Below are 25,042 nucleotides of genomic sequence, written 5' to 3'. Positions count from 1 at the left end.
TCCCACCCGCCTGCCCACCCAGGGCCCCCGCCCCGTTCTGGAAGCTGCCGGATCTTTCTGGGGGTCAGGCACACGTGGGGCCTGGCCGGAGGGGCCGGGAGGCTGCGTGCCGCTGGGACGGAGCCCTCCACCCCCAGCAGCCTGCCCCCAGAAGGGCAGCAGTCAGCAGGAGCGGGTGGAAAGAGCGTAACACCCTCCTGCCCCCACCCCAGGCAGCCCCGCACGGGCCCTCACTGGGCTGCAGCTGGAAGGCTCAGCTTTGTGGGTCCCGAGTGGGGCTGAGCGCCCCTCCCGGCCCTGTGCACACGGGCGGGGGGGCAGGGGAGGCAGGCGCCGGGACGGGGCACCAGGCGAGGCCCCTCCACTTCGGGAGACGGAGGGGGTGTCTCTGGCCATGTCTGGGGGCCGCCTGGGACGTGGGGGGAAGGCAGCCCCTGGACCAGGGCAAGCAGCCCTGCGAGTGGCGACATGAGCACTGTTCCTTCCCCCCAAACCAGCAATTAAACTTCAAAGAGAACAGAACATTCCAACCTCACACAAACTGACAACTTCTACGGCCCTTCCCCGCCACCCCCGCGCCTTCCAGACCCTCTGCGTCTGCTGCCCAGGCCCCTGCACCCTGCCCCGGCTCAGGCCTGTGCCCGCCACCCACCCACCGCGGCCTGAGTGGGGCACACCCCAGGGTCGGAGCCAGCACGGGGCCCCACTCCGGCCCCAGCCTGGCCGCGTCCCTACCAAGCGGGAAGTCCACCCCCAGGCTGGCCCCTGAGTAGCCTCCACCTTGTCACACACTCTGGCTGCATCTCTGGGGACCCCCGTCCCCAACAGGTGAGTACAACCTGACCTGGGGTGGGGGACTTGTTACACAGATGACCCGTCCCCAAGCCATAGTGGGTGGGTTGGGGGCAGGGACACCCAGTCCTCCCTAATTTTTTGCTCTTTTGGGTCTGAAAGTTTCCAAGCCATGTATGAAATAGATCTGAATTCAGGCAGAAACAAATAAACAAACATAATCCCAACAGGCTGAAGGCGGGGCACCTGGGTGGCCGCCCCGCCCTGCCCCACAGGGCGGCGGGCAGCCGGGCAGGAGCCAGGGGGGCCCAGGTGCACCGAGGGGCTGCGGGGGCGGAGAACAGGGACAGCCAGGAACCCTTTCTCCCCTCACAGGGAGAGCAAGGCCCGTCGCGGTCCCTCCCACTGCTCCCCACGCACGCTCAGAGGCACACGCGGCACTCGCACCCCACGCCCACGCCAGCCCGCAGGCCTGACCCCCCCCCCCCCCCGCCCTGTCTCAGGAGGAGGGGAAAGCGCGGAGTTTGGCCCCCGGGGGCCCAGCCCTGGCCACCAGAGGGGTGGGTGGGGCCCTCGGGTAAGGACCCGGGTCCCTGGCTTCGTCCTGGCAGAGGGGCAGGAGGGGGGAGGCTCGGGCAGGGCTGGGCACCAGGGCCCGGGGGCCTCTGGCCCCCTCCCCAAGGAGGGGAGAAGCTACACTTGGAGACTGACCTCGAGTATCAAAGGGGCTCGGGGGCCTTCCTCGCAGCTCGGCAGCCAGTGGCCTAATTGTTTACAGTGTCACGAATGCATTTGTTTCCTTCATAAATTTTAAATACAAGCAGAATAAAAATCACATTTTTTTCAGGCAACAGCAGTTCAGTAGGTAAGTGGCTTGATCACATTTGTTTGTATTAGTAACGCATGCAAGCAGCTAGTACCGGTCCCGGCGCCCGGCCCTCTACAAAGTCCCCGCATAGGAGCCCTCCGGTCTCCTGGCTGCGGGCGTCTGGGGCCGGCTGGAGCTGGCACTGCCCTGCTCGAAGGGCCGCGGGGGGCTCTGACCTTCGGGGGGCAGCGGCTCCGGCGCCGCCACCTCCTGGATGACGGAGCCGGCCCCATCCGCCTCCTCGCCGGCTTCGAAGGCAGGGTTGGCCGCGGCGCCCAGGTCGACACTCACGGCGTCAGTTCTCAGGGCCACGATGGGGGCCGTGTCGCCTCGCCGCTCCCCGAACAGGCGCTGCTCGAACACCTGGGCCGCCGTGGGCGGGAACTCGGGGTCGAGGGGCATGCCGGCGGCCGAGGAGCCCATGACCGTGCGGTACATCTCCACGCCCTCGGGCAGCATGGACTTGATTTTGGGCAGCCAACGCTTGCGGACGCGGCGGGCGTTGGTGCACATGTCCGCGGCGATTACGTTCATCTCGCTCTCCTTGAAGCTGGGCGCGAAGTTCTGGCAGTACACTGCAGGGACAGACGGGGGCGAGGGGGAGGGCGAGGGGGAGGGCGAGGGGGAGGGCGAGGGGGAGGGCGAGGGTCAGGGCGAGGGGGAGGGCGAGGGGGAGGGCCAGGGCCAGGGGGAGGGGGAGGGGGAGGGGGAGGGTCAGGGCGAGGGCCAGGGCCAGGGCCAGGGCAGCCGCCACACAAGGGACTCCCCACGGCGGCTGAACCTCTGCCTCCCAAGGGGCCCTGGAGTCAAGATGCCCTGGACGGGCCTCGGGGTCAGAGAGCTTAGTGCTGGAGCGGCCACTCCCGGGCTGGTGGGGATGGGGCATGGGTCCTGCTCCCCAGTGCTCTCTGGGCCTCAGCCTGCAGACCAGTGGTCACCTTCTCACTGCTCAGCCCTCCAGGCCACCCGATGCTCTGGGACAGTCTCTGGCCAGACTGTCCAGGAAGGAGAGACAGTCAGAGCACTAAGGGCAAGGCCGTGGCTCTGGTGTGAGCAGTGGGCTTGGGGGCTCTGGCCCTCCCTGACCACTGGCTGGCTGTGTGGCCCTGGGCAGGCGCCTTCTCATCTCCGGGCCTCACTTCCCCCTCTGCCCAGCCCCACCCCGGAATCCGGGGCCTGGTCAAATATGCCTGAGAGATATCAGCCCCTGGCCGGAGCAGGAGTCAGGGCAGAGCCTGGGTGTCCACCCACAGGCCGGCCAAGGTCGAAGGGAGCTGGTCCCAGCCCGGGGAAGCAAGAAGCCGCAGCTGGAGTCCCCCCCGTCCCCCAGGAGCCACAAGACCCAGGTCTCTAAGACTGTGCAGCCAGGGCCAGGCGCCCGACACGCCCCCCACGGCGAGCCCTGCCGCGGGCAGCACCGGCCGCACCCTGGCCCGCACCCCCGGATGCCTGGCCATGGCCCGCACTTTACCGACGGCAAAGGCCCCTCTTTGCTCTAAAACAAGAGATGTTTTTTAAGCAAGAAACTGACAGTGATCATGTGGCCCCGGCTACAGGGGGCTGAGCCCGGGGTCAGTGTGCCCGCTCCGGGCACCCAGCCGCGGGTGCCGGACAGGGTGGCGTCTGCCGCAGCGACGGCCGGGCTCCTCCCCACGTGCCCAGGAGTGGGAGGCAGGAGCCGCCAAGCAGATGGCAAAGGCTCAAAATAACCTCCAAATGTAAATAAAGGGTTTTGTTCAAAAAGGAAAATTAGACCTATTTCACATATTAAAATAGTTTCGCAGCTGAACTCATCGCGCTCGGGACCTGCCAAGAGCACAGCGCGCACACCTCGGGACCGGCTCCCGGGGCCAGGCGCGGGCCACCCTCCCGGGCTGAGTCCAGGGGCTCCCCCGCCTCCCGCCCCCTGGCACCCGGGCCTCACGTTTCACAGCGTTGAGGACTCTGCTGTCCAGTGGCTTGCGGCTCGGGTCGCTGGTGGACGAGCGGATGCCTGTGCCACAGCTGTTGGCCAGCGTGTTCCTGGCGGGGGGAGGGAAGAGTGAGACTGGCCCCAGGTGACCGCAGGAGCGGCCTCCCCTCCCGCATGCCGGGCGGAGAAGCAGAGGCCGTGGCGGTGGGCAGGGGACACCCGGCCTCCTTCAGGGCCCGGTGCCCATCCCCAGGGCTGGGGTTCGGCGGGGAGCAGCCCCACACCCTTCGGCGGACGGGAGGAGGAAAGCCCCCGGGGGCAGGGGCTGCTCTGACCGACCGAGAACGGAGGGGACCCGCGGGGGTCACCAAGCCCCCGGGCACGCCCCACCCTCCAAGGCGCTGGGGGGCACTGAGGGGTGGTGTCAGACGGGCGGGGCCTCAACAAGCAAACAGCTTGCGACCCAGGGGGCCGGCCGCCCGGGCGGCGGGGACCTACCTGTCAAAGAAGGTGGCGAGCAGCCGCCGGAGCAGCACCTTGTGCTTCACGCCCGCACACAGGTGGCAGTTCATCAGCTGGCCCCGCGTGATGTAGACGCCCGAGCCTGCGGCCGCCAGACACAGTGAGGCCCGGCCCCGGCTCCCCGCGGCCGTGGGGAGGGGCCGGGCGCAGGGGCCTCCTGACCTCCCCGAGCAGCGCCCCGCCCGGGCCTGGGTCCCCGCAGCGGGGAGGCGGCCTTGGGGGCCCCCAAACTACCCTCCCCGCCTCCAGGGAGCTCCCGGCTCAGCCAGGGGCCCGGAGAGTTCCGTCCTGCCCCGAGGTCCCCCCGGACAGAGCGGTGGGGGCGCATCCTGCAGGCTGGGCGGGGCCCCACCTTCGGAGGAACAGCGTGAAAACCCTGGAAGGGCACGCACAGTGCTCCCGGGCTCCGAGGGCTCCGCGGACCGATCACAGGGCGGGCACCCAGCCTCCTCATGGGGAAAGGGGCGAGGCGGGTCCCTCCTTGGGGGCAGGGCAGGAGGGCCTCCAAGGCCCTGCTCTGCCTGCGGACCCCAGGCCACGGGGGGACCTTCCCCAGCTTGACCATGTTTCCCACATGAGCCGGGTCTCCTGGCCAGAGGCACACAGCTGGTTCAGCATGGAGACCACCTCAGGGGGTCTGGTCAGTGCTGCTGACAGGCCCTGGTCGTGACCTGCCGGTGTCCCTGAGGGCCTCACACCCACCCATGTCATGTCTGTGGAGCCTCAAATCAACAGCAGACCAGGTGCCCTGGACCCCCTTGTTTGGGGAGACCTGTCACGGGCTGGGCACGGGGGGGGGGGCGACCTGTCTAGCTGACGGCAGGGACAGGGAAGGTGCTAGTCTTTGCCCCTCCTGACCCCAAACACCGACAGACAGGAGCCAGGGATCTGGCAGCTGGCGGGGGAAGCCTCGGGGGAGGCCCCAGGTCCCCAGCAGCCTGTGTTGGGGTCCCCTGGGGGACGAGCGCAGAGATGGCTGCAAAGGGCTCCATGTCCGCCAACCGGGGCGACAGGGCCATCAACAGCCACCTTCCCCTGAGCAGCCTTAACACCCAGAAACAAATCCCGCTGAAAAGATAAACATTTCTGACAGACACGGGCCCCAGTGGGCTCTGACTTGTGTTGTTTCTTCTACGGACGAGCCCGTCTCCGGGAGCTGCTGCTCGGGGCCCCCGGCCCTCACCCCGCGGACGCGGCCAAGGGGCACTTTGGGAGCCGGGGGGACAGGGAGGACGGGGGCTACTAAACTGCATCAGGCTTGGTTTTATCTGGGACCTAAATTAAAACACAGCCGTGACTGCCACCCTGCCCACCGGCAGCGAGACCAGCCAGGGGATTCAATTAAAACGCTAAATTAATTCAACTGAATAACCGCTCCTAAGGCCACGTTCTTCTAAAGGAAATCAGAGGAAACAGAAGATGGTCTATCTTTTTCTTGACGGACTGGCGATGAGTCCACTGTTCACAGCTCTAAGAGGGCGCCGCACACGGGCCGGGGGCGGGCCTCACCTGCCACCAGCTCCAGCTTCTCGCCGGGGTCGCCCTCCGAGTAGAGCTTGGGGTGGCAGCGATACCCGATCTGGCTGATGAGGCTGGCGGGCAGGGCCACGAGGTCGCGGCGTATGAGAACGCAGGAGCGGCTCTCCAGCGGCACCGGCTCCGGCTTCTCTTGCACTGCGGGCACAGGACCAGCCCCGTCAGAGGTCCCCCGAGCAGCCCTGCTCCGGCGGGGACAGGGGACGGGGACGGGGACGCCCTGCCTCCCACCCCGGCCTGTCAGAGCTGCGGGTGCCCAACCTCTGAGCCCGCCCCGCCCCCAGGCCCGGGAGCCCTGCCCTCCTGATCCTGCCCCTGCGGGGAGAGCGAGCGGAGGACGGCAGGTGAGAGGTGCCGCCCGGCCCGGAAACAAGTCACTGAGGCCCCCGAGGCTCCGGGGAGGCGTCTACGGGCAGAGGCTCGGCGCAGGGTCTGCGGTGGGGTGCGGCCTCGGTGAGTTGAGGGGGCACCTCCCTGGAGGCTGCACCGCCCACACCTGGCTGAGAGGCAGCTCCATCGGCATCTGCTAAGCACTTGCCAGCAGTAAAGACGGGCGGGGCAGATGCTGCATCTGTGAATGTTCCTGACAAACTACTGTGGGCGAGGGGGGGGATAGCCAGGGACCCGAGTGAGCCAGCCCTGCAGCTACAGTGGGGGGATGGCGAAGCCCCCTCTGAGGTTCCCCGGCCACAAGCGCCACGGGCCAGACACCAAGTAGAGGACCTGGCCCCCGCCCCCTTCCCCGCCTCCCCACCCTGCCCTCCTGACCCCCGCAGGCCTGCCGGTGTCTCTCCCGTGCCGGGGTGGGGGCTCCCCTCTGGTGCTCAAGGACGCAGGGTCCAGAGGGCACTTGCTGGGCATCCACCACACCCACTGCTGCACAAGGGCCAGGAGACTAAGGGGGGAGTGCCTGGCAGGGTGGGTGCCAACACAGAGTGCGCAGGATCCAGCCATACCTAGGCCTGGAGTTGCCCCAAATCCCCACCCGGGGACCCCCAGGCCACTCCTGTGCCTTCGGCTGAGCCCCTTTGCAGGGAGGCACCCGCCAGTCTGGGACTTCAGTCCAGCTGCAGCCCAATTCCAGGAGGAAAGAGGGAGTCGTCGTTCCCCCCCCCCAGTCAGCAGACCCAGCTGCCCAGATCGGGGCAGAGCAAGAGAAGACCACTGTGTGGGGGGCATTTCCCACGAGGCATGTTGGGAGAACACAGTCGGGGGGGATCAGCAAGCAGAGAGCAGCAGAGAAGCTTCCAACCCAGAATCACCGGGGCGCTTGGTGACATTTTAAAACAGAATTCCCGCCTGCCCCTCCCCGCAGCCGGCTGTGATCAGAGCAGACGGGCAGCCTGGCGCCCGCCGGGCATTTACAGAGAGATCGCTGGACCCACCACTCCTGTCCTGCACTGTCTCCAAACAGCACAAGTTGTTTGCGCCCTGCAGGCCTCCGCCTCCCTCAGCCCCAGCCCAGCTCCCCAAGAGCCAGAGACTGTCAGATCCAGAACAGGCAAAACACTCGCTATTCCTGCTGGGCACGTGCCAGTGCCGCACCTGCTAAAAATACCCACCCGAGGGGGCGCATCTGGAGAGGTGCCCCGAATTCCTTCCCGCGCCCCAGCCTGCCAAGGGCTCCTCCTTCCAGGGCCCGAGTTACAACTGGGTTCTGGAAACTGGGGAGCAGTGATGGGGCCACCGTGTCCCTGGTGGCCTGGACGGGTCACTCTCGCCTGACGGTGAGGGTGTGGGAAGCCCCTGGTGGGCTGTGGCAGTGGCCACCTGCAGAGACTCTGCAGTGACACCAAGGTCCCCAGAGCAGGGGACCCAGCAGCCTCCTGCCACCCCAGGACCGAGGCGGGGCTGCGACCTTTGCCATCCACGGCCCCCCTTTAACCAGCAGCCACTGGGTTTCCAGGGTGTGGGCTCCAAACACCTGGCATAGGAAGTGTGGAGAGAAGCACCTGAGAGGGCACTGAGCTGTGGTGCCGGAGGTGAGAACCGCTCTCGGGGCGGGTAGGTGAGTCACGGTCACCAGGGTCTCGCTGGGAACAGAGCTAATCTGGGCAGACAGGTCACGCTGGCTGAAGAAAACACAGGGGGTCATGGGACACGTGGTGGACCCTCCAGGGGCTCCAGTGGGGGATCCAGAAGGGTCCCCATGTGCCTCAGGCCCTGCTGCTCCGGCCTTGGTGACCCTGTGACCCTGCACGGTCCAGCCAGCAAAGAAGGACCAGGCCCGGAGGACAGTATTCTGAGCAGGACAAGCCAGGCACAGAAGGACCATCCTGTGCGACCCACTCGGACGCGGTCCCCGGAGGCCTCAGGTCCCCGGAGACAGGAAGTGGACGGTGGGGACCAGGGGCTGGGGGGGTGGGAGTGAGCCTTTCGCGGGGGCAGAGTGAACGTTTGGGACGAGCATGTCCTGAGGATGGTGGTACATACACAACAGTGTGACTGTGCCCAGTGCCACTCAGCTGGGCACTTAAGAAGCAGGATGCCCTGGCTGGCGGCTGGTGGTGGAGAGTCTTCCTGCGCACCAAACGGTTGTGGTTTTGATTCTTGGGTTGGGGTGTGCATGGGAGGCAATGTCTCTCTCACATCGATGCTTTTCTCCCCCCCCCAAAAAATCAATAAAAACATATTAAAAGTGGGTAAGATGGTCAACATTATGTGTATTTTATCACAACAAAGAAAACATTTTTACAGGATGAGTGGAAGGAGTACAGGTCAGTGTGTCACGCTGGCCTCACCCCTGAACTTTGACAGCCTCCTGGGGTCACTGACTCGGGATCAGAAGCTCGAACTTCTCCCAAGCAGCACACACCAGGGCCCAGCCCCTGGGGAGCTGCGGGGTCAGAGGCCCCACGTGAAGAACCCTGTTCCCGCCCCCGAAGCAGAGGGCGTCCCTGGGGGGCTATAGGAAGCACCCCCGGGAGCCCCACCCGTGTGAGTGGAGGCTGGGCAGGGGCAGGGGCAGGGCAGGGGATGCCCACTCCACAGGAGCGTATGCCTTTTGCTAAAACGGCAGAATAAGAAAACGAACCCCTAGTCCTTAATTACGCAGGAAAATACAACTTAAAACTGAACGGAGAGGAAAGTGCTGACTCACACGTCTAACTGTTAGGCCCACTCTAAGTACCTGCAGATGGAGACAGGCTGTCGTGGCCCAGAAACAGCCGCACGAACTCGCTCGGCTGATCGGTGACCAAGGCTCACACGTCCCTCAGCGGAGGGCGGCAGCCCCCTCAACCAGCGCTGCCCAGCAACCGGTCACAGGCAACTGCGCACAGCGCCCTGGTCCCCACCTCCCGCCTCGTATAAAACCAAACAAAAAGGGGCTGCAGACCTAAACCTAAGACACAAAATTATAAAACTTTTAGAAGAAAATCTTTGTGATCTTGGGTTCAGCTAAAAGCTGAGATATGACCCCAAAAGCACAACCTAAAAAACAATTAGTTGATAAACTGGACTTTATCAAAACGAAAAACTCCCGCCTGGGAAAAATGAACAGACAAGCTAGCTATGGACTGGAGGAAATATTTGCTAATCACAGGTCTGATAAAGGACCTGTCTCGAAAATACTGAGAGCCCAGCCGGTGTGGCTCAGCGGTTGAGCATCGACCTATGAACCAGGAGGTCAGGGTTCGACTCCCGGCCAGGGCACAGGCCCGGGTTGCGGGCTCGATCCCCAGCAGGGGGCGTGCAGGAGGCAGTTGATCCATGACTCTCATCATTGATGTTTCTCTCTCTCTACCTCCTCCCTTCCCCTTTCTCTAAAAAAAAAAAAATCAATTAAAAAAAAAGAAAGAAAATACACACAGTGCTCTCAAAGCTCAACAGTGAGAAAATGAGCCACCCAGTTTAAAAATGGGCCAGAGATCTGTACAGACACCTCGCCGGAGACGATGCAGAGGCCAAACGAGCAGCACGTGGAAAGCTCTGCGCCTCGTGGGCACCAGGACAAAGCAAAATCAGACCCCGGGGAGATGCCACTTCGCGCTCACGAGAACGGCTAAGCTTACAAACCTGAGCACAGCAAGTGCAGACGAGGACCTGGAGCAATGGCACCATCAGCCCAGCTGGTGCAGATGGAGGCACACGGCACGTGGGACACGGCCGGTTGGTTCCTCAGAAAGTTAAACCTACACTGAGCACGTGACCAGGCAAATCCACTCCCAGGTATTACCCCCGGAGAAATGAGACGTGAAGACTGTCCACACAGCTCCCTGTGCGAGGATGTCTGCTCAGCTCTGACCACAGTGCCCCAAGCGGGAACCTGCCCGGCGTCCTGCAGCGGGTGACACGGAGCCATCAGACAGCGGGTCACAACTCAGCACGGAGCAGGGACAGCGGGATGGGGACGGGACGGGACAGCGGGATGGGGACGGGACGGGACAGCGGGATGGGGACGGGACGGGACAGCGGGATGGGGACGGGACGGGACAGCGGGATGGGGCCAATTACTAGCTCCCTCTGGGCGTCTCCCCATCCAACTCAGCCTGTCCCCATCTGAGCTGGTGCCACCACTGCCAAGCCCACTCCCCTGGCCACTGCCACCCCCAGGTCCAGTGGGTTCTGCTGCTTTTGTCTCCTGCTCCCAAGCCTGGCCCTGGGGGACCCCACAAGTGCCCTACCTGGTCTCCCGGACCTCCCACAGTGATCCCGGCACCTCTCTGTGTGCCCATCTGACCTCCCCTTTCTGCTCTGTCCTCCGTGAATGGCTTGGGCTCGTCCAGTGCTGTCCCCAAGACACGCAGGGCCCCGTCCACACCACCGAGCGGCCCTCATCACTGTGAACACCCCGCAGGCACCAGGAGTGTTTACATAAAACCACATACACGCACCGCCCGTGAGCGAACCACACAGGACGCAGTGGGCTGTGGAACCCGAGGGGCGTGGGGGGCGGAGGGGCCCCTGGGGCACAAGTTTCCACGGCCGGTCTTTACGTTTCGCCAGCTGTGTGAGACCAACACACTTAACTTGTAAGACCCCAGAGCCTCCCCTGCGGCGGGAGGGCCACCACCTCGGCCAACCCCCAGCAACAACTCCGAAAGCTGCCCGGATGTGCGGGGCCCCCAGGAGACGGAGCACAGACGTGGGCTGAGCGGAAAGGGGCCAGAGGGCCTGAGTGTGCGGGGTCACGGCCCCAGGAACAGGCCTTGGACGAGATCTCCCAGCTTCACTTAGACAACAAAGCAGCACGTGTAGGATGAGCTTCAGAAAAAGCTGCCGAGAAACAACACGGTCTGGAATTTGGTGACTCAGGTGTAGATAGACAAACGTTGGGTTTTAGGGCCTGTCAAAGAGGAGATGCTTTGGGGAACCCCAGCTGAGAACTGGAGAGGGCTGTGGCCAGCAGCGGGGCCACCCAGGAGGCCGCAGTCCCCCCCGTGGACCTCTGACCGTGGTCCCCAGACCTCAGAGGAAGAGCCTGCTTGGAGCTCCCTAGGTTTCCACACAAAGCCCAGCTTTCAATACAAAGTTACCAGGAATAAGAGAAAACAGAACCGACTGACACAATGCAACTTACACAAGACATGGATGGACCAGAGGACAGGGACAGAGGGATGGGGAGGAGCGCGGGGACCACAGGGACTCGGCCTGGGCCTGGGGGCTCCCACCTGAGGTCGGTGCGAGTCAGGGCGGCTGCCGAATCTCCAACCTGCGGGTGCAGCACAATCTCAGAAAGGGAAACGGTCAGGACAAAACGTCTGATCAACCGAAGAGGAGAGGGAGGAGCCACAAGACCAGAGGCACAAACGAGAACCGTTCCGGGATGGGAGGTAAAACCCAAAATATTGTAATGAAACGGGCTGAACCAAACACTCTAATGACAGCTTAAGATTTAACAAAACAAAACAAAACCCAAGAGAGAGCCTTGAACAAAAGCACAAAGAAACGATGGAAAAGACTTGCCAGGACCTGTGTAACTGTGTTGACCCCATGTCATCCCGATAAATCTGAGCGAGGCCCGAGGCCCGAGGCACGAGGCCCGAGGCGGGAGGCGGGAGGCGCGAGGCGGGAGGCCCGAGGCCCGAGGCGGGAGGCGGGAGGCGGGAGGCGCGAGGCGGGAGGCGGGAGGCGGGAGGCGGGAGGCGGGAGGCGGGAGGCGGGAGGCGGGAGGCGGGAGGCCCGAGGCGGGAGGCGGGAGGCACGAGGGCGCTGCGCCCACAGAGCGGGCACAGACTTCGCAGCAGGAGCCGCCTGGCGACACCACAGGGAACTGCATGGCGACCGGGGGACCGATCCCACAGGAGGACCGGCCAGCCTGCAGTGACCACAAACCGATCGGAGCCTCAAGACGAGGGGCAGGAGGAGCGGGCCAGCCCGCCCCCGGCCGGCCCGAGGGGCGCCACGCGGCCCGGGGACCACGAAGGCCTGGCTCAGCTGCCGGTGAGTTTACCAGGCGGAGCGGCGTCTGTGCATCTCAACAAGCCTCAGAGCGACAGAGCTGTGAGTCTGCTCTGGGGCCACAGGGGATTCAGTTCAGAAGCCACAGCAGACAATGAAACAAGACACCAGCCCACGACCAGGGGTCCCAACGAAAGCGCCCGTGCACGGGGAATTCTGTGCGCTGATGAGCACACACCCGACCTACAGACACGTGCTGGACAGAATGGGCCGCGCCGCCCGGGGACTGGGCAGCCCCGGGCGCGAACACTGTAAAACGCCGAGAAATCAAGGATCTAAAGGGTCTCAAAACCTCGGAAAAGGAGCACATTAAACTCAAAGAAAAAATAAAGTGAGATTACCCCATGTACAAGTATATACAGGGTGTCCCCCAAAAACGTACATTCATTCCAATGGGTTAAATCTGAAAACACTGGAACTGATAATTATTTAAAGTGTGTCTACATTTTGGGGAAAAACAATCCACGAGTCGGTTCATTGAAAAGACTAGAATGATGGAAAATCTCCAGCAGGTCTAACGAAGGAAAGGCGGGGAAAGGCGCAAATTCACAATATTCACAGCACGACAGCCCGGCTGGTGTGGCTCAGCGGTTGCGCATCCACCTAGGATCCCAGAGATGGAGGTTCGATTCCCGGTCAGGGCACAGGCCTGGGTTGCGGGCTCGGTCCCCAGTCGGGGGCGTGCAGGAGGCAGCCGATCAATGACTCTCATCACTGACGTTTCTCTCTCTCTCCCTCTCCCTTCCTCTCTCTGAGATCAATAAAAAACACACACCATAAAAAAATGTAAACCTCTATACCAACACTAAGTAAATAATTGAGATAAATGAAGGAACAGAAAAAAGAAGCGTGGGGTAGGGGGAAGAGCTCCCCACAAGAGACCTGCTGACTAACAAACACAGAAGCGATCGTCGCTAACTAACCGATGGTGCAGGCTGGTGAGGAACAGTCTCCTCTCGCAAAGGGAAAACAGTAACTCTACCTGGCAGAGGTCACCCTAACCGAACGATCGAAGGCAGCATCACCAACACCGAGCCAGGCTGGTATCATGTGCCTCCCGATAGACACACTGAGCCGGGCTCAGCATGGCTTCTGCGGAATCCGGTTGAAACCACAACCCACATCCAATCACGAGACGGAACCGGACAGAGGGACATTCCACAAAATAACTGAACCATGCTGGGCAGAGAGGACAGACCCGTGCGGGACGAGACTGGGAGACGACTCCAGAATAAAGGAACCGGAGACAGTCACCCAAAGTGCAGTGTCTGGGTCTGAACTCAACACTGCGTCCAAAACACACACTGCTGTGGGCAACAGGGAGACAACTGGGGGATTCAAGCCTGACTGGTTCATACAACAACGCAGTTGAGAGAGAACGTCCTGAGTTTTTTAAAAATATGCTTTTATTGACTTTAGAGAGAGTGGAAGGGAAAGGGGGAGAGAGAAAAACACATCAATTTGAGAGAAACATCGATCAGCTGCTTCCTGCACCCCCCCACTGGGGGTCGAGCCCACACGCTGGGCACGTGTCCTGACGGGGAATCGAACCGGCGACTGTCTGGTGCACGGGTTGACACCCAACCAACTGAGCCACACCGGCCAGGGCAGAACGCCCTGAGTTTTGAACATTGCACTGTGTCTATGGAAGAGAATGTCCTTGTTTGTAAGAAATGTTATCTGCTCTCGAATCGTTCAGAAAATCACACACATGTCCATAAAGAGGGAAAGAATCATATAGCAAATGTGGCGAGTTCTTACAGTGAGTGAAGGGTACACAGGATCCTCTGAACTGAACTTGAAATATTTCTATAAATCTAAAATGATTGCGAGTCAAAGTTTTTGGTGTTTTTTTAAAAAAATACATAGAGGAACATCACCACAATCTTGAGGCGAGAAAGATTTCTTTAAACAAAATGTAAGAACAGCTACTGATAGAGAGTGGGGGGGAATCAATAAACTTGACTACATCAAAGTTATATTGAGAAAACGAAGGTTGTGGATTGGGGGAAGAGACTTATGACACATATCTGACAAGAGGCCCATTCAGAGCACACAGAGCTCATGAAAAGCTGTAAGAAGACAGACAAGTCGCTAGGAAAAGTGGGACAATAGACGGAAACAGCCGCTTCCCAAGGAGCTGTTCCAGTGCTACGACCACGAAAAGGTCACTCATTAAGAAAATTCAAGGTAATGCCACTGTGAGAGGCTCGGGCGGCATGCTGCAGGCACTCAGCAACGTGGACGTCACGATGTCCAGCGTCCAGTAAAGGATCAGCAGGCACAGGGAGACCCACACACGGTGAGGAGGGGAAAGCCGGTCAGGAAAGACTGCTGAATGAGAAACTATTCAGTCTAAAGCCTGGACAGGAAAAAGGCTACACATTAATAAGTAAACAGAGCCTTGGTGGCCTCAGGGACAAAAACAGGTTTAATGGAGTTTGGGGAGGGGAGGGCCACAAAGATCTTTGAAGAAATAATGGCGTAAAGGTTCATGTCAAGGCTCAGCAAACCCTAAGCAGAGCCAATACAAGTGAAAAGACAGAAAGTCACATCAGAACCAGAGGTAAAAACAGCCTGAAAAAAAAGTCAGGCTGACTTTTTTCCCTCCAGATAGAGAAACAGAGCAAATGACTGTAACTTCCTGTGAGAAAACGCAACCCAGAAGGCAAGAAAATGACATGGACTGAAAGAAAAAAAATAGTGGTCAACCCAGAATTCTATATCCAGCAAAAATACCCTTCAAAAGTGAAGGTGACAAATTGTATGATGAAAACGGATTAATTTCATTGAACATAAATCATACTGCAATCAAGCAAGTTATTTAAAAAGGTGATAATGACCTTTTTACAGTTTTTCAGAATTCATCACTAGTCCATCACTAGGATGGTTAGAAATGCTAAAGGAAATTCCTTGAGGAGAAGAAAAGCGATTCCAGATGGAAACTCCAAACCACACAAAGTATGCAGGACAAGGTAAGTATATAATAGAAAAGGTGGGTTTTTTTTTTTTTTCATATTTTAAATGTCTTCAAAAGAAAACTGGATATCCACATTTAAAAAATAGAACCTTGATCCATACCTTACACCTTATACAAAAATTACCTCATGACTTAATTGTAACTCACTGAGGTTAAATGTAACCTAAGCCATATAACATCTAGAAGAGAACACAGGAAAAAACACTGTAATCTTAGGTAAACACCTAAATACAACCCCAAAGCATGATCTATAAGAGAAGTAATTGATCATTTAACTTCATCAAAATGTAAAAATGTCTATAAAATACACTATCAAGAAAATAGAAAGACAACTGCGGTCTAAGAGAAAATGTGTACAAATCACATATCCAGCCTAGGACTTTGATCTGTAAAATATAAAGAATGCACAATACTCGACAATACTCAATAATCAAACAACCCAATAAAAAAGGGCAAAGACTCGAAGAGGCCCTTGACCAGAGCAGGTATACGATGGCAAACAAACACATGGAAGATGTTCATCATTAGACAAGACAGAAAGACAAAACCACCATGAAATACCACCGCCCTGAGAATGGCTTAAAAATAAAAAGACAAAAACCAAGTGTTGGCGAGAACACGGGATAACTGGGACACTTAGGGTGGCCGATTCTCACACAGTTAAAATACACACTCGCCATGTGACCTGCAATCTCACTCCTAGGTTAATTTATGCAGGGGATTGAGAGCAGAAGTGTGTGCACAAACCCATACACAGACGTTGCAGAAGGTTAATTCATAATTATAAAAAGCTAGAAACAAACTAAATATCCTTTAATTGGTGAATAAACAGTGGTTCAGCCATCCAATGGAATACTACTCAGCAGTAAAAAAGAAATAACTGCGAATTCAGACAATACCACGAATGGATCTCAAACGCTTTCTGACTCAAAAGGCCACATACTGCATGACTCCCTTTAAGTGACAGAAACCAGATCAGTGGAGGCCAGGAGTTAGCAGGAGGGGCAGGAAGTGACGGCAAAGGGACTGATGAGGGGCCCTCAGGCTGGTGACACTGTTCTGTATCTCGAGTGTGGAGGCGACCACGTGACCATGGGCATGTGTTCAGACTCAGAGGACTGTACAGCCAAAGGGGTACATTTTACTGTACCGGAATTTCAAAATCGACTAAAAATAATAACATATGATAAGGCTCATAGCACGTGAAGAAGTAAAACATGACAACTGCACAAAGGACCGGAGGGGGGAATGGAGACACGTCTGAAGGGTCTGAAGTTACACGGTGTGGCAGGACTGAGAGAGCACCCGGGATAAGCTAAAGAGGCAAGTAACTAGGCACAGCCGAAGCATAAAGGGGTGTGACCATTAAGTCAACCCTTGGGAACACTAGAAAAAAGTCAATCCAATAACTGACGCCAGAGAGAAACCAAAGGCAAATAAAAAGCCAACCGCCAGCCCTGCTGCTGTGGCCCAGAGGTTAGAGCACCGGCCCACGCACTGAAAGGCTACTGGTTTGGTTCCCGGTCAGGGCGGGTGCCCAGGTTGTGGGCCTGATCCCCAGTAGGGGCGTGAGCTGATCAATGTTTCGCTCTCACACTGATGTTTCTCTCTCCCTCTCTAAGAATCCATTTTAAAAAATCTTTTTTAAAAAATGCCACAATTACAACAGATCCGTGGGCCACAGTGGCCTCACTAGTGAGTCAATTCCACCAAGCGCGTAAGAAACAACATCAAAGTGACACCAAGTCTTTCAGAAATAAAGGGAACCAAGGTCAGCTAAGTCCTGATACCAGAACCAGACACAGTATCGGAAACCTACGGATAATTAACCTTCACGAGCAAAGATGCAAAATTCCCTAAGAAAATATTAACAAACGGAATCCAGCAGTACAGAAAACTGACACGCAGTGGCCAAGCGGGCTTGTCCTGGGAATGCAAGGATGGTTCAGCAGTTGAAAACTGGCTGATGCTTTCACCACCTTAGAAACGTTAAGGAGAAAACCCACATAATCACTTCCACAGATGAGTAGAAAACATTTGATAAATTCAAACCTCCTTCATGATTAAAAAGAAGAGAACGAGTGACCTGCCTGCGGCGAGGAGTTAAACACGCACCTCTCGTGTGGCCCGGCACCCCACCCGCACACGGGTGGCCACAGCCCGCACTGTGGGGCAGGCGGGGCATGGTGACAACAGCCCCCCCCGGAGGCGCCCACGTGTCTGCCACAGTGGCACAGCCACGGCGGGGAGAAGGCAGCAACCGAGATCACCAAGGACCCACCCTTAGAGCCACACGATGAATCTCAAGATCTGGTCATGGAAAAAAGTGAACAACAAGGCTGTTCTGTATGATCTCACAGCGATTCTGGAAAGACAAAGCTGCGGTGGCAGAAAACGGGGTGGGGAGGACCCGGGAAACTTTTCAGGGGAGTCAAGTGTCCTGTGTCTGGCTGCCTGGGATGCCGGATGGATTACCATTACGAAAGGCATCGCCGGCACACTGAAGCGGGCACATTTCACAGCATGCAGACGCGTTCAGGCACAAAAGGGAGGGGCAGGCGGGTCCACGTGGCACTGAGTCCAGGCTCACTCTGCGCGAGAGAGCCAGACTCCGCTTGCGGGATGGGACCTGCTTCTAGAACAGCCAAAGGATCCCGAGTGCGGGAGGGCGGGGGCCGGGGGCCTCGAGGGCCACCGAAATGTTCTCTCTGATGGCGCCTCACCCCGAGGCTCCGGGTTCGTTTTACACCCATCCCATTAGGCATGTAAGTTACACCTCGGTGAATAGGGTTAAGAGGTCTCGGGGCGTTTGGAGTCTGAGGGTTAGAGGTGACACCACACAGCTTAGCAGGCACCCAGGGAGGCCACCCCGAAGGCTCTCGGGGACGAGCCCCAGATGGCACCTGGAGTGCCCGCTGGCCCTGGGGGCAGCCTCCTCGGTGCTCAGTGTGACAGACACAGCGGGACTGGCACCTCTTTTACCCAGAGGAGCTGCTAGGTGTTATTTTAAAAGGGATGCTATGTCCCAACCCCAGGCCCACACCTCCCCCCTTCCTCTTGGGTGCCACCCGAGCCAGGCCAGGGACAAATACATCCCTGGCTCCTGGGGCCCCACCAGAGGCTGGGATGGGCTCTAACAGTGTGACACCCTGGCCCAGGCCAGGAGGCAGTGGGGGGTGGTGGGGAGTGGGGTGATTCAAGAACAAATCCCACCTTCTATTCCCTTCTCTGTGGGACTCCAAGTGACTGGCCTTGAGTTCTCAGCCCTGGGTGGGGTGGCCTCCGACAGGCATCCCGTTGGCTGAGCAGGCAGGAGATCCTGCTGGAGGGACCGCAGCTGCAGGCCAGCCACCCACCACCCCAGCCTTGGCCACATCCGTCAGGTGAGAGGGCAGCAACGCTGAGCTTGCTGGTGGCACAGAGAGGGGCCTGGCCCTGGTGGGCTCGCACACGCTCCCTGCCTCCCGCCCCCCACACAGGGCATGGGGCAGACCAGGGACAGACGTGCTCCTGGCGTGTGCTCCTGGCGTGTGCTCACGTCAGGACACTGGGACAGCTGGGCTGAGGCTGAACTTTCCCGAGACTCTGGCACCACCGAAGCTCGCAGGCCTGTCCCACGGAGCTGAACCTGGAGCGGCTTGCAGGGGACAGTGGGAAGGCCCGGGAGCTGGCGGGGGAGCAAGACCACACAGGGCCACCAGCATCACGGTGCACCAACCAGCACAGCCTCCCCGGTGGCCTCCCCCAGCCCCGGGAAAGGATTAACGGGGCTGGTTTCTAAAGAGGGAGGTGTGCCTTTGTCTCAGGCTTCCTCAGGGGGCAATACCTGCCTTCAGTTCAAACATCTGCTCAAGAGCAGAGCTGGGAGGGGCCCTGTCTGCAGTCCAGATGCCGAGGGAAAGCTGGGCCAGGGCGAAGTGGATGGAAAAGTGGTCAGACACAGGAGGGACCCACCCCGCACGGAACGGGACAGGGGACCCAGGCTGGTGCCACACCCACCCCACCATGCTCACCTCCCCAACCAGTCTCGCTCCGGGGGGTGCCAAGGGATGGCTGGCCCTGCCCCATTGCCACCCTTGGCTGGGGTGGCAGTGACTACCCAGCCATGATCAAATACTTGTCAGGGTCTTATTTGCTGTCTGTCTCCCCCAATGTGAGGGTAGGGGCCCTATTATCTCGGTCACCACTGCTCGCAGCCTGTGGGTAACAGACATGTCCAGGGAACAGGGAAGCCACAGGGGCTGACCCCTGACTGCACCAGGGTGCCTGCTCTCTATACCCACCCCAGAACCAACACTGACCCCCAGGACCCCACTGCCTCAACCTACAGACACCCACCAGCTCTCGAGCCCCCAGGAGCTGGAGCACAGGCTGACCTGAGCCCCCGAGGGAGCCAGGCCCCAAGCTATGCCCTGGGGAGGAGGAGGGGGGGGTGTGAGATGGGGGGAGTCCCACTCAGTCCCATCAACACCCCTACAGCTGGGCCTTCCTGGTGGCATCTCTCATGACATCAACAAGTTAGAAATGACCCGCTGCCTTTCAACGGGGCCTGGACACATCGCTGTGGTGTCTCCACCAATGGGTGGTGACACAGACTCGGGGAGACAAAGGAGACGCAGGAGGGGAACAGGCGGGAAAGATGCCCGGGGCCACTGTGGGTCAAAGGCAATCAGCTTTATCTGCGATATTTAATCCCTTGATTTCCAAAACAAGAGGCTGGCCACACAGGCCCTGCCAATGGTTCCCCATGAGGGTGAGGGTGCAGATGGGGTCACTGGTGTCCACGTTTCCTGCAGCAGCTGCTGGTCAAAGACCTAGCCTATCCTTGGCAGGGAGGGAAACTGAGGCCAGAAAGGAGAAGGGACTCTGAGTGTCCTTAGAACTTTCCAGATTCTACCAGCCTAAAGAGAGCCCTGCCCATCCCTGATCTGGGACCCCAGGGCTGCTCGGCCACCAGAGGTGGGTGTAAGGATGTCCCTGGATCTGGCCAGGCCAAGGCACAGAGGGAGCAGGGCTAAGGGGGCCAGCACCCGAGGGGCAGCCAGCCTCTGGGGACAGGCCCCTCTCTGCCGGCTTGCCCCCATGCCCCCCTCCCCACTACCCTCTTCCCAGCATGCCCAGCGCCCTGTGATGCCAGCGACGTCACTGCCAATAACCTAGATTTTAACCAAGAAATCACACACCCCCTCCCTGCCCCACTTATGGGCTCACCGAGGAGAAAACCCAGGCTGGAGCATCCTGGGCCAGCTGGAGGCAGAACCGACCCCCACACCCTGCCCCCTCTGGTCTTCCAGTTTGCCAACACCCCTGGGGAGGTGGTGACAAGGGAGTCTGACGGCCACGGGGCTCCCTCCTGTTCCCCCAAGACATGGGTGAGCCCCTGCAGGCACACAGCCTTGAGCCAGCCCACCCCCCGGGCCTCAGTGGGACTCACACCCTTGTCTGAGTAATGGGGGTGGGGGGGCTGGTGAGAAGGCCCAGGCACCTCAGGGTCACGGGGCAGCTTGGCCTCCCAACCTCCGCCCGGGCCTTTCCATGGCCACTATCCCATTGGCTCCTCTGGAACCCCCAAGACCCAGGTGGGCCACCACTGTTCAGGTGGAGAGAGGGCTCCGGGCTTGTCCAGCCAGAGGGCAGGTGGACCAGCTTTCAGCAATCCCGACAGCTGGCCTTGCTCACTCTCCCAGACCTGCCACAGCCCAAGGCCACACTGGCCGCAGGGGGTGCAGTGCAGGGAGGTCCCCGGGAGACATGCACCAGGACGGGCCACAGAGAGCAGTCCCCACCCCCAGCCTTGGCAGATTCTGCCCTGATCCCCCCACAGAGCCCCATCCTGCTGGCAGCATGAGATGGAGTCCTCAGGGACTGCGGGGTCTGCCCTGGGCCCGTGTGGCCTGCCCTCCCCGCGAAGGGGGGAGCCATGAAAGCCGCCCAGCCTGGGGCTACACGTGGCCCTTTCCCCCTCTCCCTGGGGGCTGTCAGAACACAGGCAGGCTCCCAGAGGCCCCTGCAAAGCCTGAGCCCCATGGGCCCTCAGAAGGGCCTGGCCATTGCTTCCAGGCTTCCTCTACCACTAAAAGGAAATGCCAAGTCCACTGAGGTGGTCTGTGTGCTAGCACCCTGTGGGATTCCTGCAAACACGCATTTAAGTGAAGTAATCGCCCCTGAGACCCAGCTGGCCCAAGCACCCAGCTTCCCCTGCCCCCGCCCCCCGGACTGATGGAGAAGCCCTTGCCAGGAGATCCAGGAGCAGATGAGGGGGGAAGAGGAGGGGGGGCAGTGGCGTCCCCTCAGGGACATGGGGGTACGGGGAGGAAAGAGTCCTCAGTGCCCCCAGGGCCCCAGCTCTGGGCGTCGCTTCCCGCTGGCACATGTGTCCGGATCCAGTGCACTGGACACAGGCCCCGCATGCAAATCAGGGCAGGCAGCAGGCCCAGGCACACAGCCAGTTTTCGGGGAACACAGAAGGCAGGGGGACACCCGATCTGGGGCCCCAACTACGGGACCCTCTGCCCAGCAAATCATGAGCCCTCTCCAGGGACCATGACGCAGTTCACAGCACCAGGCATCTCAAATGAGGGCATCTCGGGTTTGTAGGTCCCGAGTGGGGGAGCCCCCCTTAAGCTGGGGCAGCTCATTCAGTTCAACAGGCACTTTCTGGCCTGTCCCTTGGTGCTAGGCCCAGGGAGGTGGTGGCAGACGGGATGGGTACAGGGGAATCTCTGGCCTTAATGGGTGGAGAGAGGGCTGAGGTCAACGGGCCTGCTGGGCTGCTTGTGGAGCCAGGAACCTCACAGACAAGGACACTGAGGCCTTGAGCAGGAGAGCGACTGGCTTGGGTCACCCAGCACCTTGCGAGCCCTCTGGCAGGTCCCTGGTCCACCGGGGCCCTCAGTCTCTTCCTCTGCCCAGTGGGAGACAGAGCCCACTCCCACATGCTGCACTAGTGCCAGGGGGTTTGCTCAGCTGAACACCTTCCTGTGGCCTCTCATCTCACCTGGGATCAAATCTAAAGCCCTCAGCTGAGGCCCTGCAAGACTGACCCAGGCCAGTCCCACCTCCGGTCGCAGCTCCCGCCAGCTCCTGCCGTCTGGCTGGGCCCCCCGCACACCTCCAGCCCCGCGGCCTCCCCAGGCTGCCCCGCCTGCCCAGCAGGGCTGCGAGGCCACAGGGAGGGGTCAGGTCCGCCCTGGTGCCCACAGAGGGCCCGGAGGCGGCCACGCCGGCTGGCGGGCGGCCGGGGCACTTGCCTGCGTAGCTGCCGCTGGCCTTGATGTACATCTGGCCGTACTGCTCCTCCACCATGGTGTCGTAGGCTTCGTCTTCCTCTTCCTCCTCCTCGTTGTGGTAGGAGGTGGGGCTGTCCGTGGTGGGCAGGCTGCTGGCCCCCGGGCTGGTCCGCTCCCCCTGGGAGTAGGGCACCTGCTGGATGCTGGGGATGAGGGTGGCCAGGCTGGGCACCCCATAGTAAGAGACCCGGGGCAGCTTGAGAGGGGCCGCGCCGGCCGCCACCGCGGCGCCCGCGGCCGCTGCAGCGCCGTCCCGGGGCCCGGACTCCAGCGGGCGCTTGGTCGCCAGGCCCGGGCCGGCGGCCGGCGGCAGCTCCGTGGCTTCGTGCTTCACGCGGGTCAGCAGCGGGATGGGCATGGAGGGGGACACGGCGTAGGGGGGCCCGGGGGCGGCCGGCTGCAGCTGGTTGCAGGGGCTCTGGGGCTCGGAGCTGGCGTCCTCCATCACAGCCGTCTGTGAGTCGCAGTGGGGCGAGCTCACCTTGAAGAGCAGGTCGGTGCCACGCTCCACGATGTGCTGGATCTGCAGGAAGCCGGCCGTGTACATGACCACGAGCTGCTCGCTGGCCGCCATGGTCAGCCTGCCCGTGTAGCAGAAGGACAGGATCTGCTGGAAGCAGGCGGGCGGCACCGTGCCCGGCAGCTCGAAGGCGCTCTTGCTGTTGCCGCTGAACAGGTCACGGAAGTAGAGGCTGCTGGCGGCCAGCACGGCCCGGTGGGCCTTGAAGGCCTGGCCCTTGACCACGATGGACACATCGCAGTAGAGGCCCAGCAGGCGCTGCTCATTCAGGCAGCCCAGCACCGTGTTCCCAAAGTTGGGGATCTCAATGTGCAGCATCTGCGACATGGCGGGCAGGCTGGCGGGCCCCCTGGACTCTCAGCGCGGGAGCGGCCCGAGCAGGCACATCTGTGGGAGAGGGCGAGGGGCACCGTGGTCAGCCTCCTGGGTGCCCAGTGCCCACCCGGCAGGGCCAAGCCCCCACAACCCCCCAAACACGCTCTACCCCAGCACCCCCCTGCCGGTCACTCCCAGGCGCCCTCCAGCTACAACTGTCTGGAGGTCTTGGGCCGACCTCGCTCACAGGGGGCCCTGGCCCAGCCAGTGCTCAGAGCTGCATAGGACACTGGAAGCCCAGAGCCGCCTCCCCGCCCCCACGCCCCGGAGGACGGAGCCCTCAGCCAGACCCCACCGTGGCGGAAAGCAGCCGAGGGGCCCGCCCGGCAGCAGGGACCGGAGGCCAGGGCAGGGCACCAACCCGCTCGCTGGCTCACGCAACTCTTTTCCCAGGAAAAAGTTAGCAGCAAAGACGCCCCTCGCCGCCTTTCCCCAGGGAGGGGCCGGAACCAAGAGCAACGGGTGCAGCCTCCCCAGGGTGCCACGGGGGGTCTTCCCCCCAGGCTCTAGGTTTCTGGTTTTACTTTTCCTCCGAGCAGCAGCGCAGGGGACAGGTGGGGCGCCCGGGGAAGTGAGCGAGCTGAGAACTCCGTGGCTCAGGCTCCGCCACCCCTGCCTCCCGCCCTGTCCTGCAGGGGAGACCTCTAGGGCCAGAGGGGCTCCCGGTCCCGAGCCGCCGGCCGGCAGGAGCCTGGCTGCGGGGCCCGCTGGGAGCCTGTCGCAGCCCCCCCGGCCCCCCAGCTCCCAACGCCGGCCAATACCCGCCGGCTCGGTCAAGCCCAGGTGACTACAGGGGTCACGGGGAAACTGGGGACAGGGACCGGCCTGAGCTGGGGATGCTGCTGTGCGCCCCCGGGCTGGGGACGGGGCTCTGGCACTGTTGATCCCGTGCCCGCATCCAACGCGGGCAGGGACGGACGGGCCGGAGAGGGCGCCGACTCAACTCCACGCAGCCCGAGCCACACAAAGGGCCGGTCTGTCCGGAGGGCGGCAAGTGCGGGTGGCCGCAGAGGCTCCAGGCGGCCCCGGGAGGGGCAGAGCGGGCGGAGCGCCGGGACCACGACGGAGTTGGGCAGGTGGGCGGCGGGGGGGGGGCCGGTGCCCCCGCTGCGGAGAAGTTGCCAGCCAGGCCGGGCGGCACCGGCCAGCGGGGGAGACCTACCTTTGGCCGCTGCCGCCGGTGGCCCCGCACTGCCCGCTCAGCCTGGCAGGGGCAGGCTCGCCCGCTCGCCGGCCGCCTGCGCCCCGCAGCCGCCAGCTGCTCCGGGAATGCAGCAAACGGAGCGGGAGCCCTTGGGGTGGGGAGGGCGAGGAGCCCGGAGAGGAGGGGGAGGGGAGGGGGAGGGGGAGGGGGCAGAGTCTCGGCGCGGGGCTGGGCGGCCGCGGCTCAGCTGCACCCAGCCCGGCTCTCCCGGGCGGCGCGCAGCATCTAAATGAAGGGGCCGGATGCAGACGGACATCCAGGCAGCTCCCGGGAATGAATAACTCCCTTTGATTTGGGAGCCGAAGCAAATGCCAGCTCCCAGCCCGGCTTTGAAAACAGTGGCCTGTTGGTGCCAGAGGAATGCGTGGCTCCGGGTGTTGGTACAAGACAGACTTTTGATGACTCACTGCAATGCAAACAAAGATGGCAGAAATACTGTACTGTACGCGGGGAAACGCTCGCAGGGCCGCAGCGACCGGCGCTGCCTGGAATTTATGGTGCAGTTTTGCATATGAATTGCCCAGTAAACTGCCGCCCGCCATCCAGCACAGCCCGGGTGTCAAGGCATTTAAACTATTCCAAACAGTCTGCAGAGCTGGCAGAGCCCCGCCGAGGGGCAGGGGTGGGGCACACGGGGCAGAA

The 25,042-nt window shown here is 61.0% G+C and overlaps 1 protein-coding gene across 1 annotated transcript; it reads right to left on the bottom strand.

The window, feature by feature from the left end:
- Positions 1 to 1,300: 1,300 nt before the first annotated feature.
- On the bottom strand, positions 1,301 to 24,420 carry NACC2 (NACC family member 2). The gene is made up of 6 exons (XM_081152153.1): positions 24,359 to 24,420; positions 22,263 to 23,208; positions 5,604 to 5,768; positions 4,071 to 4,176; positions 3,585 to 3,682; positions 1,301 to 2,235 (listed from the first exon to the last, which is right to left on the bottom strand). Exons 2-6 carry the CDS (start codon positions 23,146 to 23,148, stop codon positions 1,733 to 1,735), a joined length of 1,758 nt encoding a protein of 585 aa, XP_081008279.1. The 5' UTR covers positions 23,149 to 23,208; positions 24,359 to 24,420; the 3' UTR covers positions 1,301 to 1,732.
- Between the last annotated feature and the right edge of the window lie 622 nt (positions 24,421 to 25,042).

Source organism: Miniopterus schreibersii, assembly GCF_964146895.1.
Source record: "Miniopterus schreibersii genome assembly, chromosome: 11".
Taxonomy (NCBI): Eukaryota; Metazoa; Chordata; class Mammalia; order Chiroptera; family Miniopteridae; genus Miniopterus; species Miniopterus schreibersii.
The sequence above is the reverse complement of the archived record's forward strand: the minus strand, read 5'-3'. Positions and strand labels throughout refer to the sequence as shown.

What these genes read in the sequence shown, in the direction of transcription:
- NACC2 (XM_081152153.1), bottom strand. Translation starts at nt 23,148, where the DNA reads ATGTCGCAGATGCTGCACATTGAGATCCCCAACTTTGGGAACACGGTG. An exon ending in GGCCAGCGGCAGCTACGCAG is followed by an intron (nt 5,769 to 22,262) that starts GCAAGTGCCCCG and finishes CTGTGCCCGCAG; the next exon opens with TGCAAGAGAAGCCGGAGCCG. An exon ending in CTCGCCACCTTCTTTGACAG is followed by an intron (nt 3,683 to 4,070) that starts GTAGGTCCCCGC and finishes TCCCCCCGCCAG; the next exon opens with GAACACGCTGGCCAACAGCT.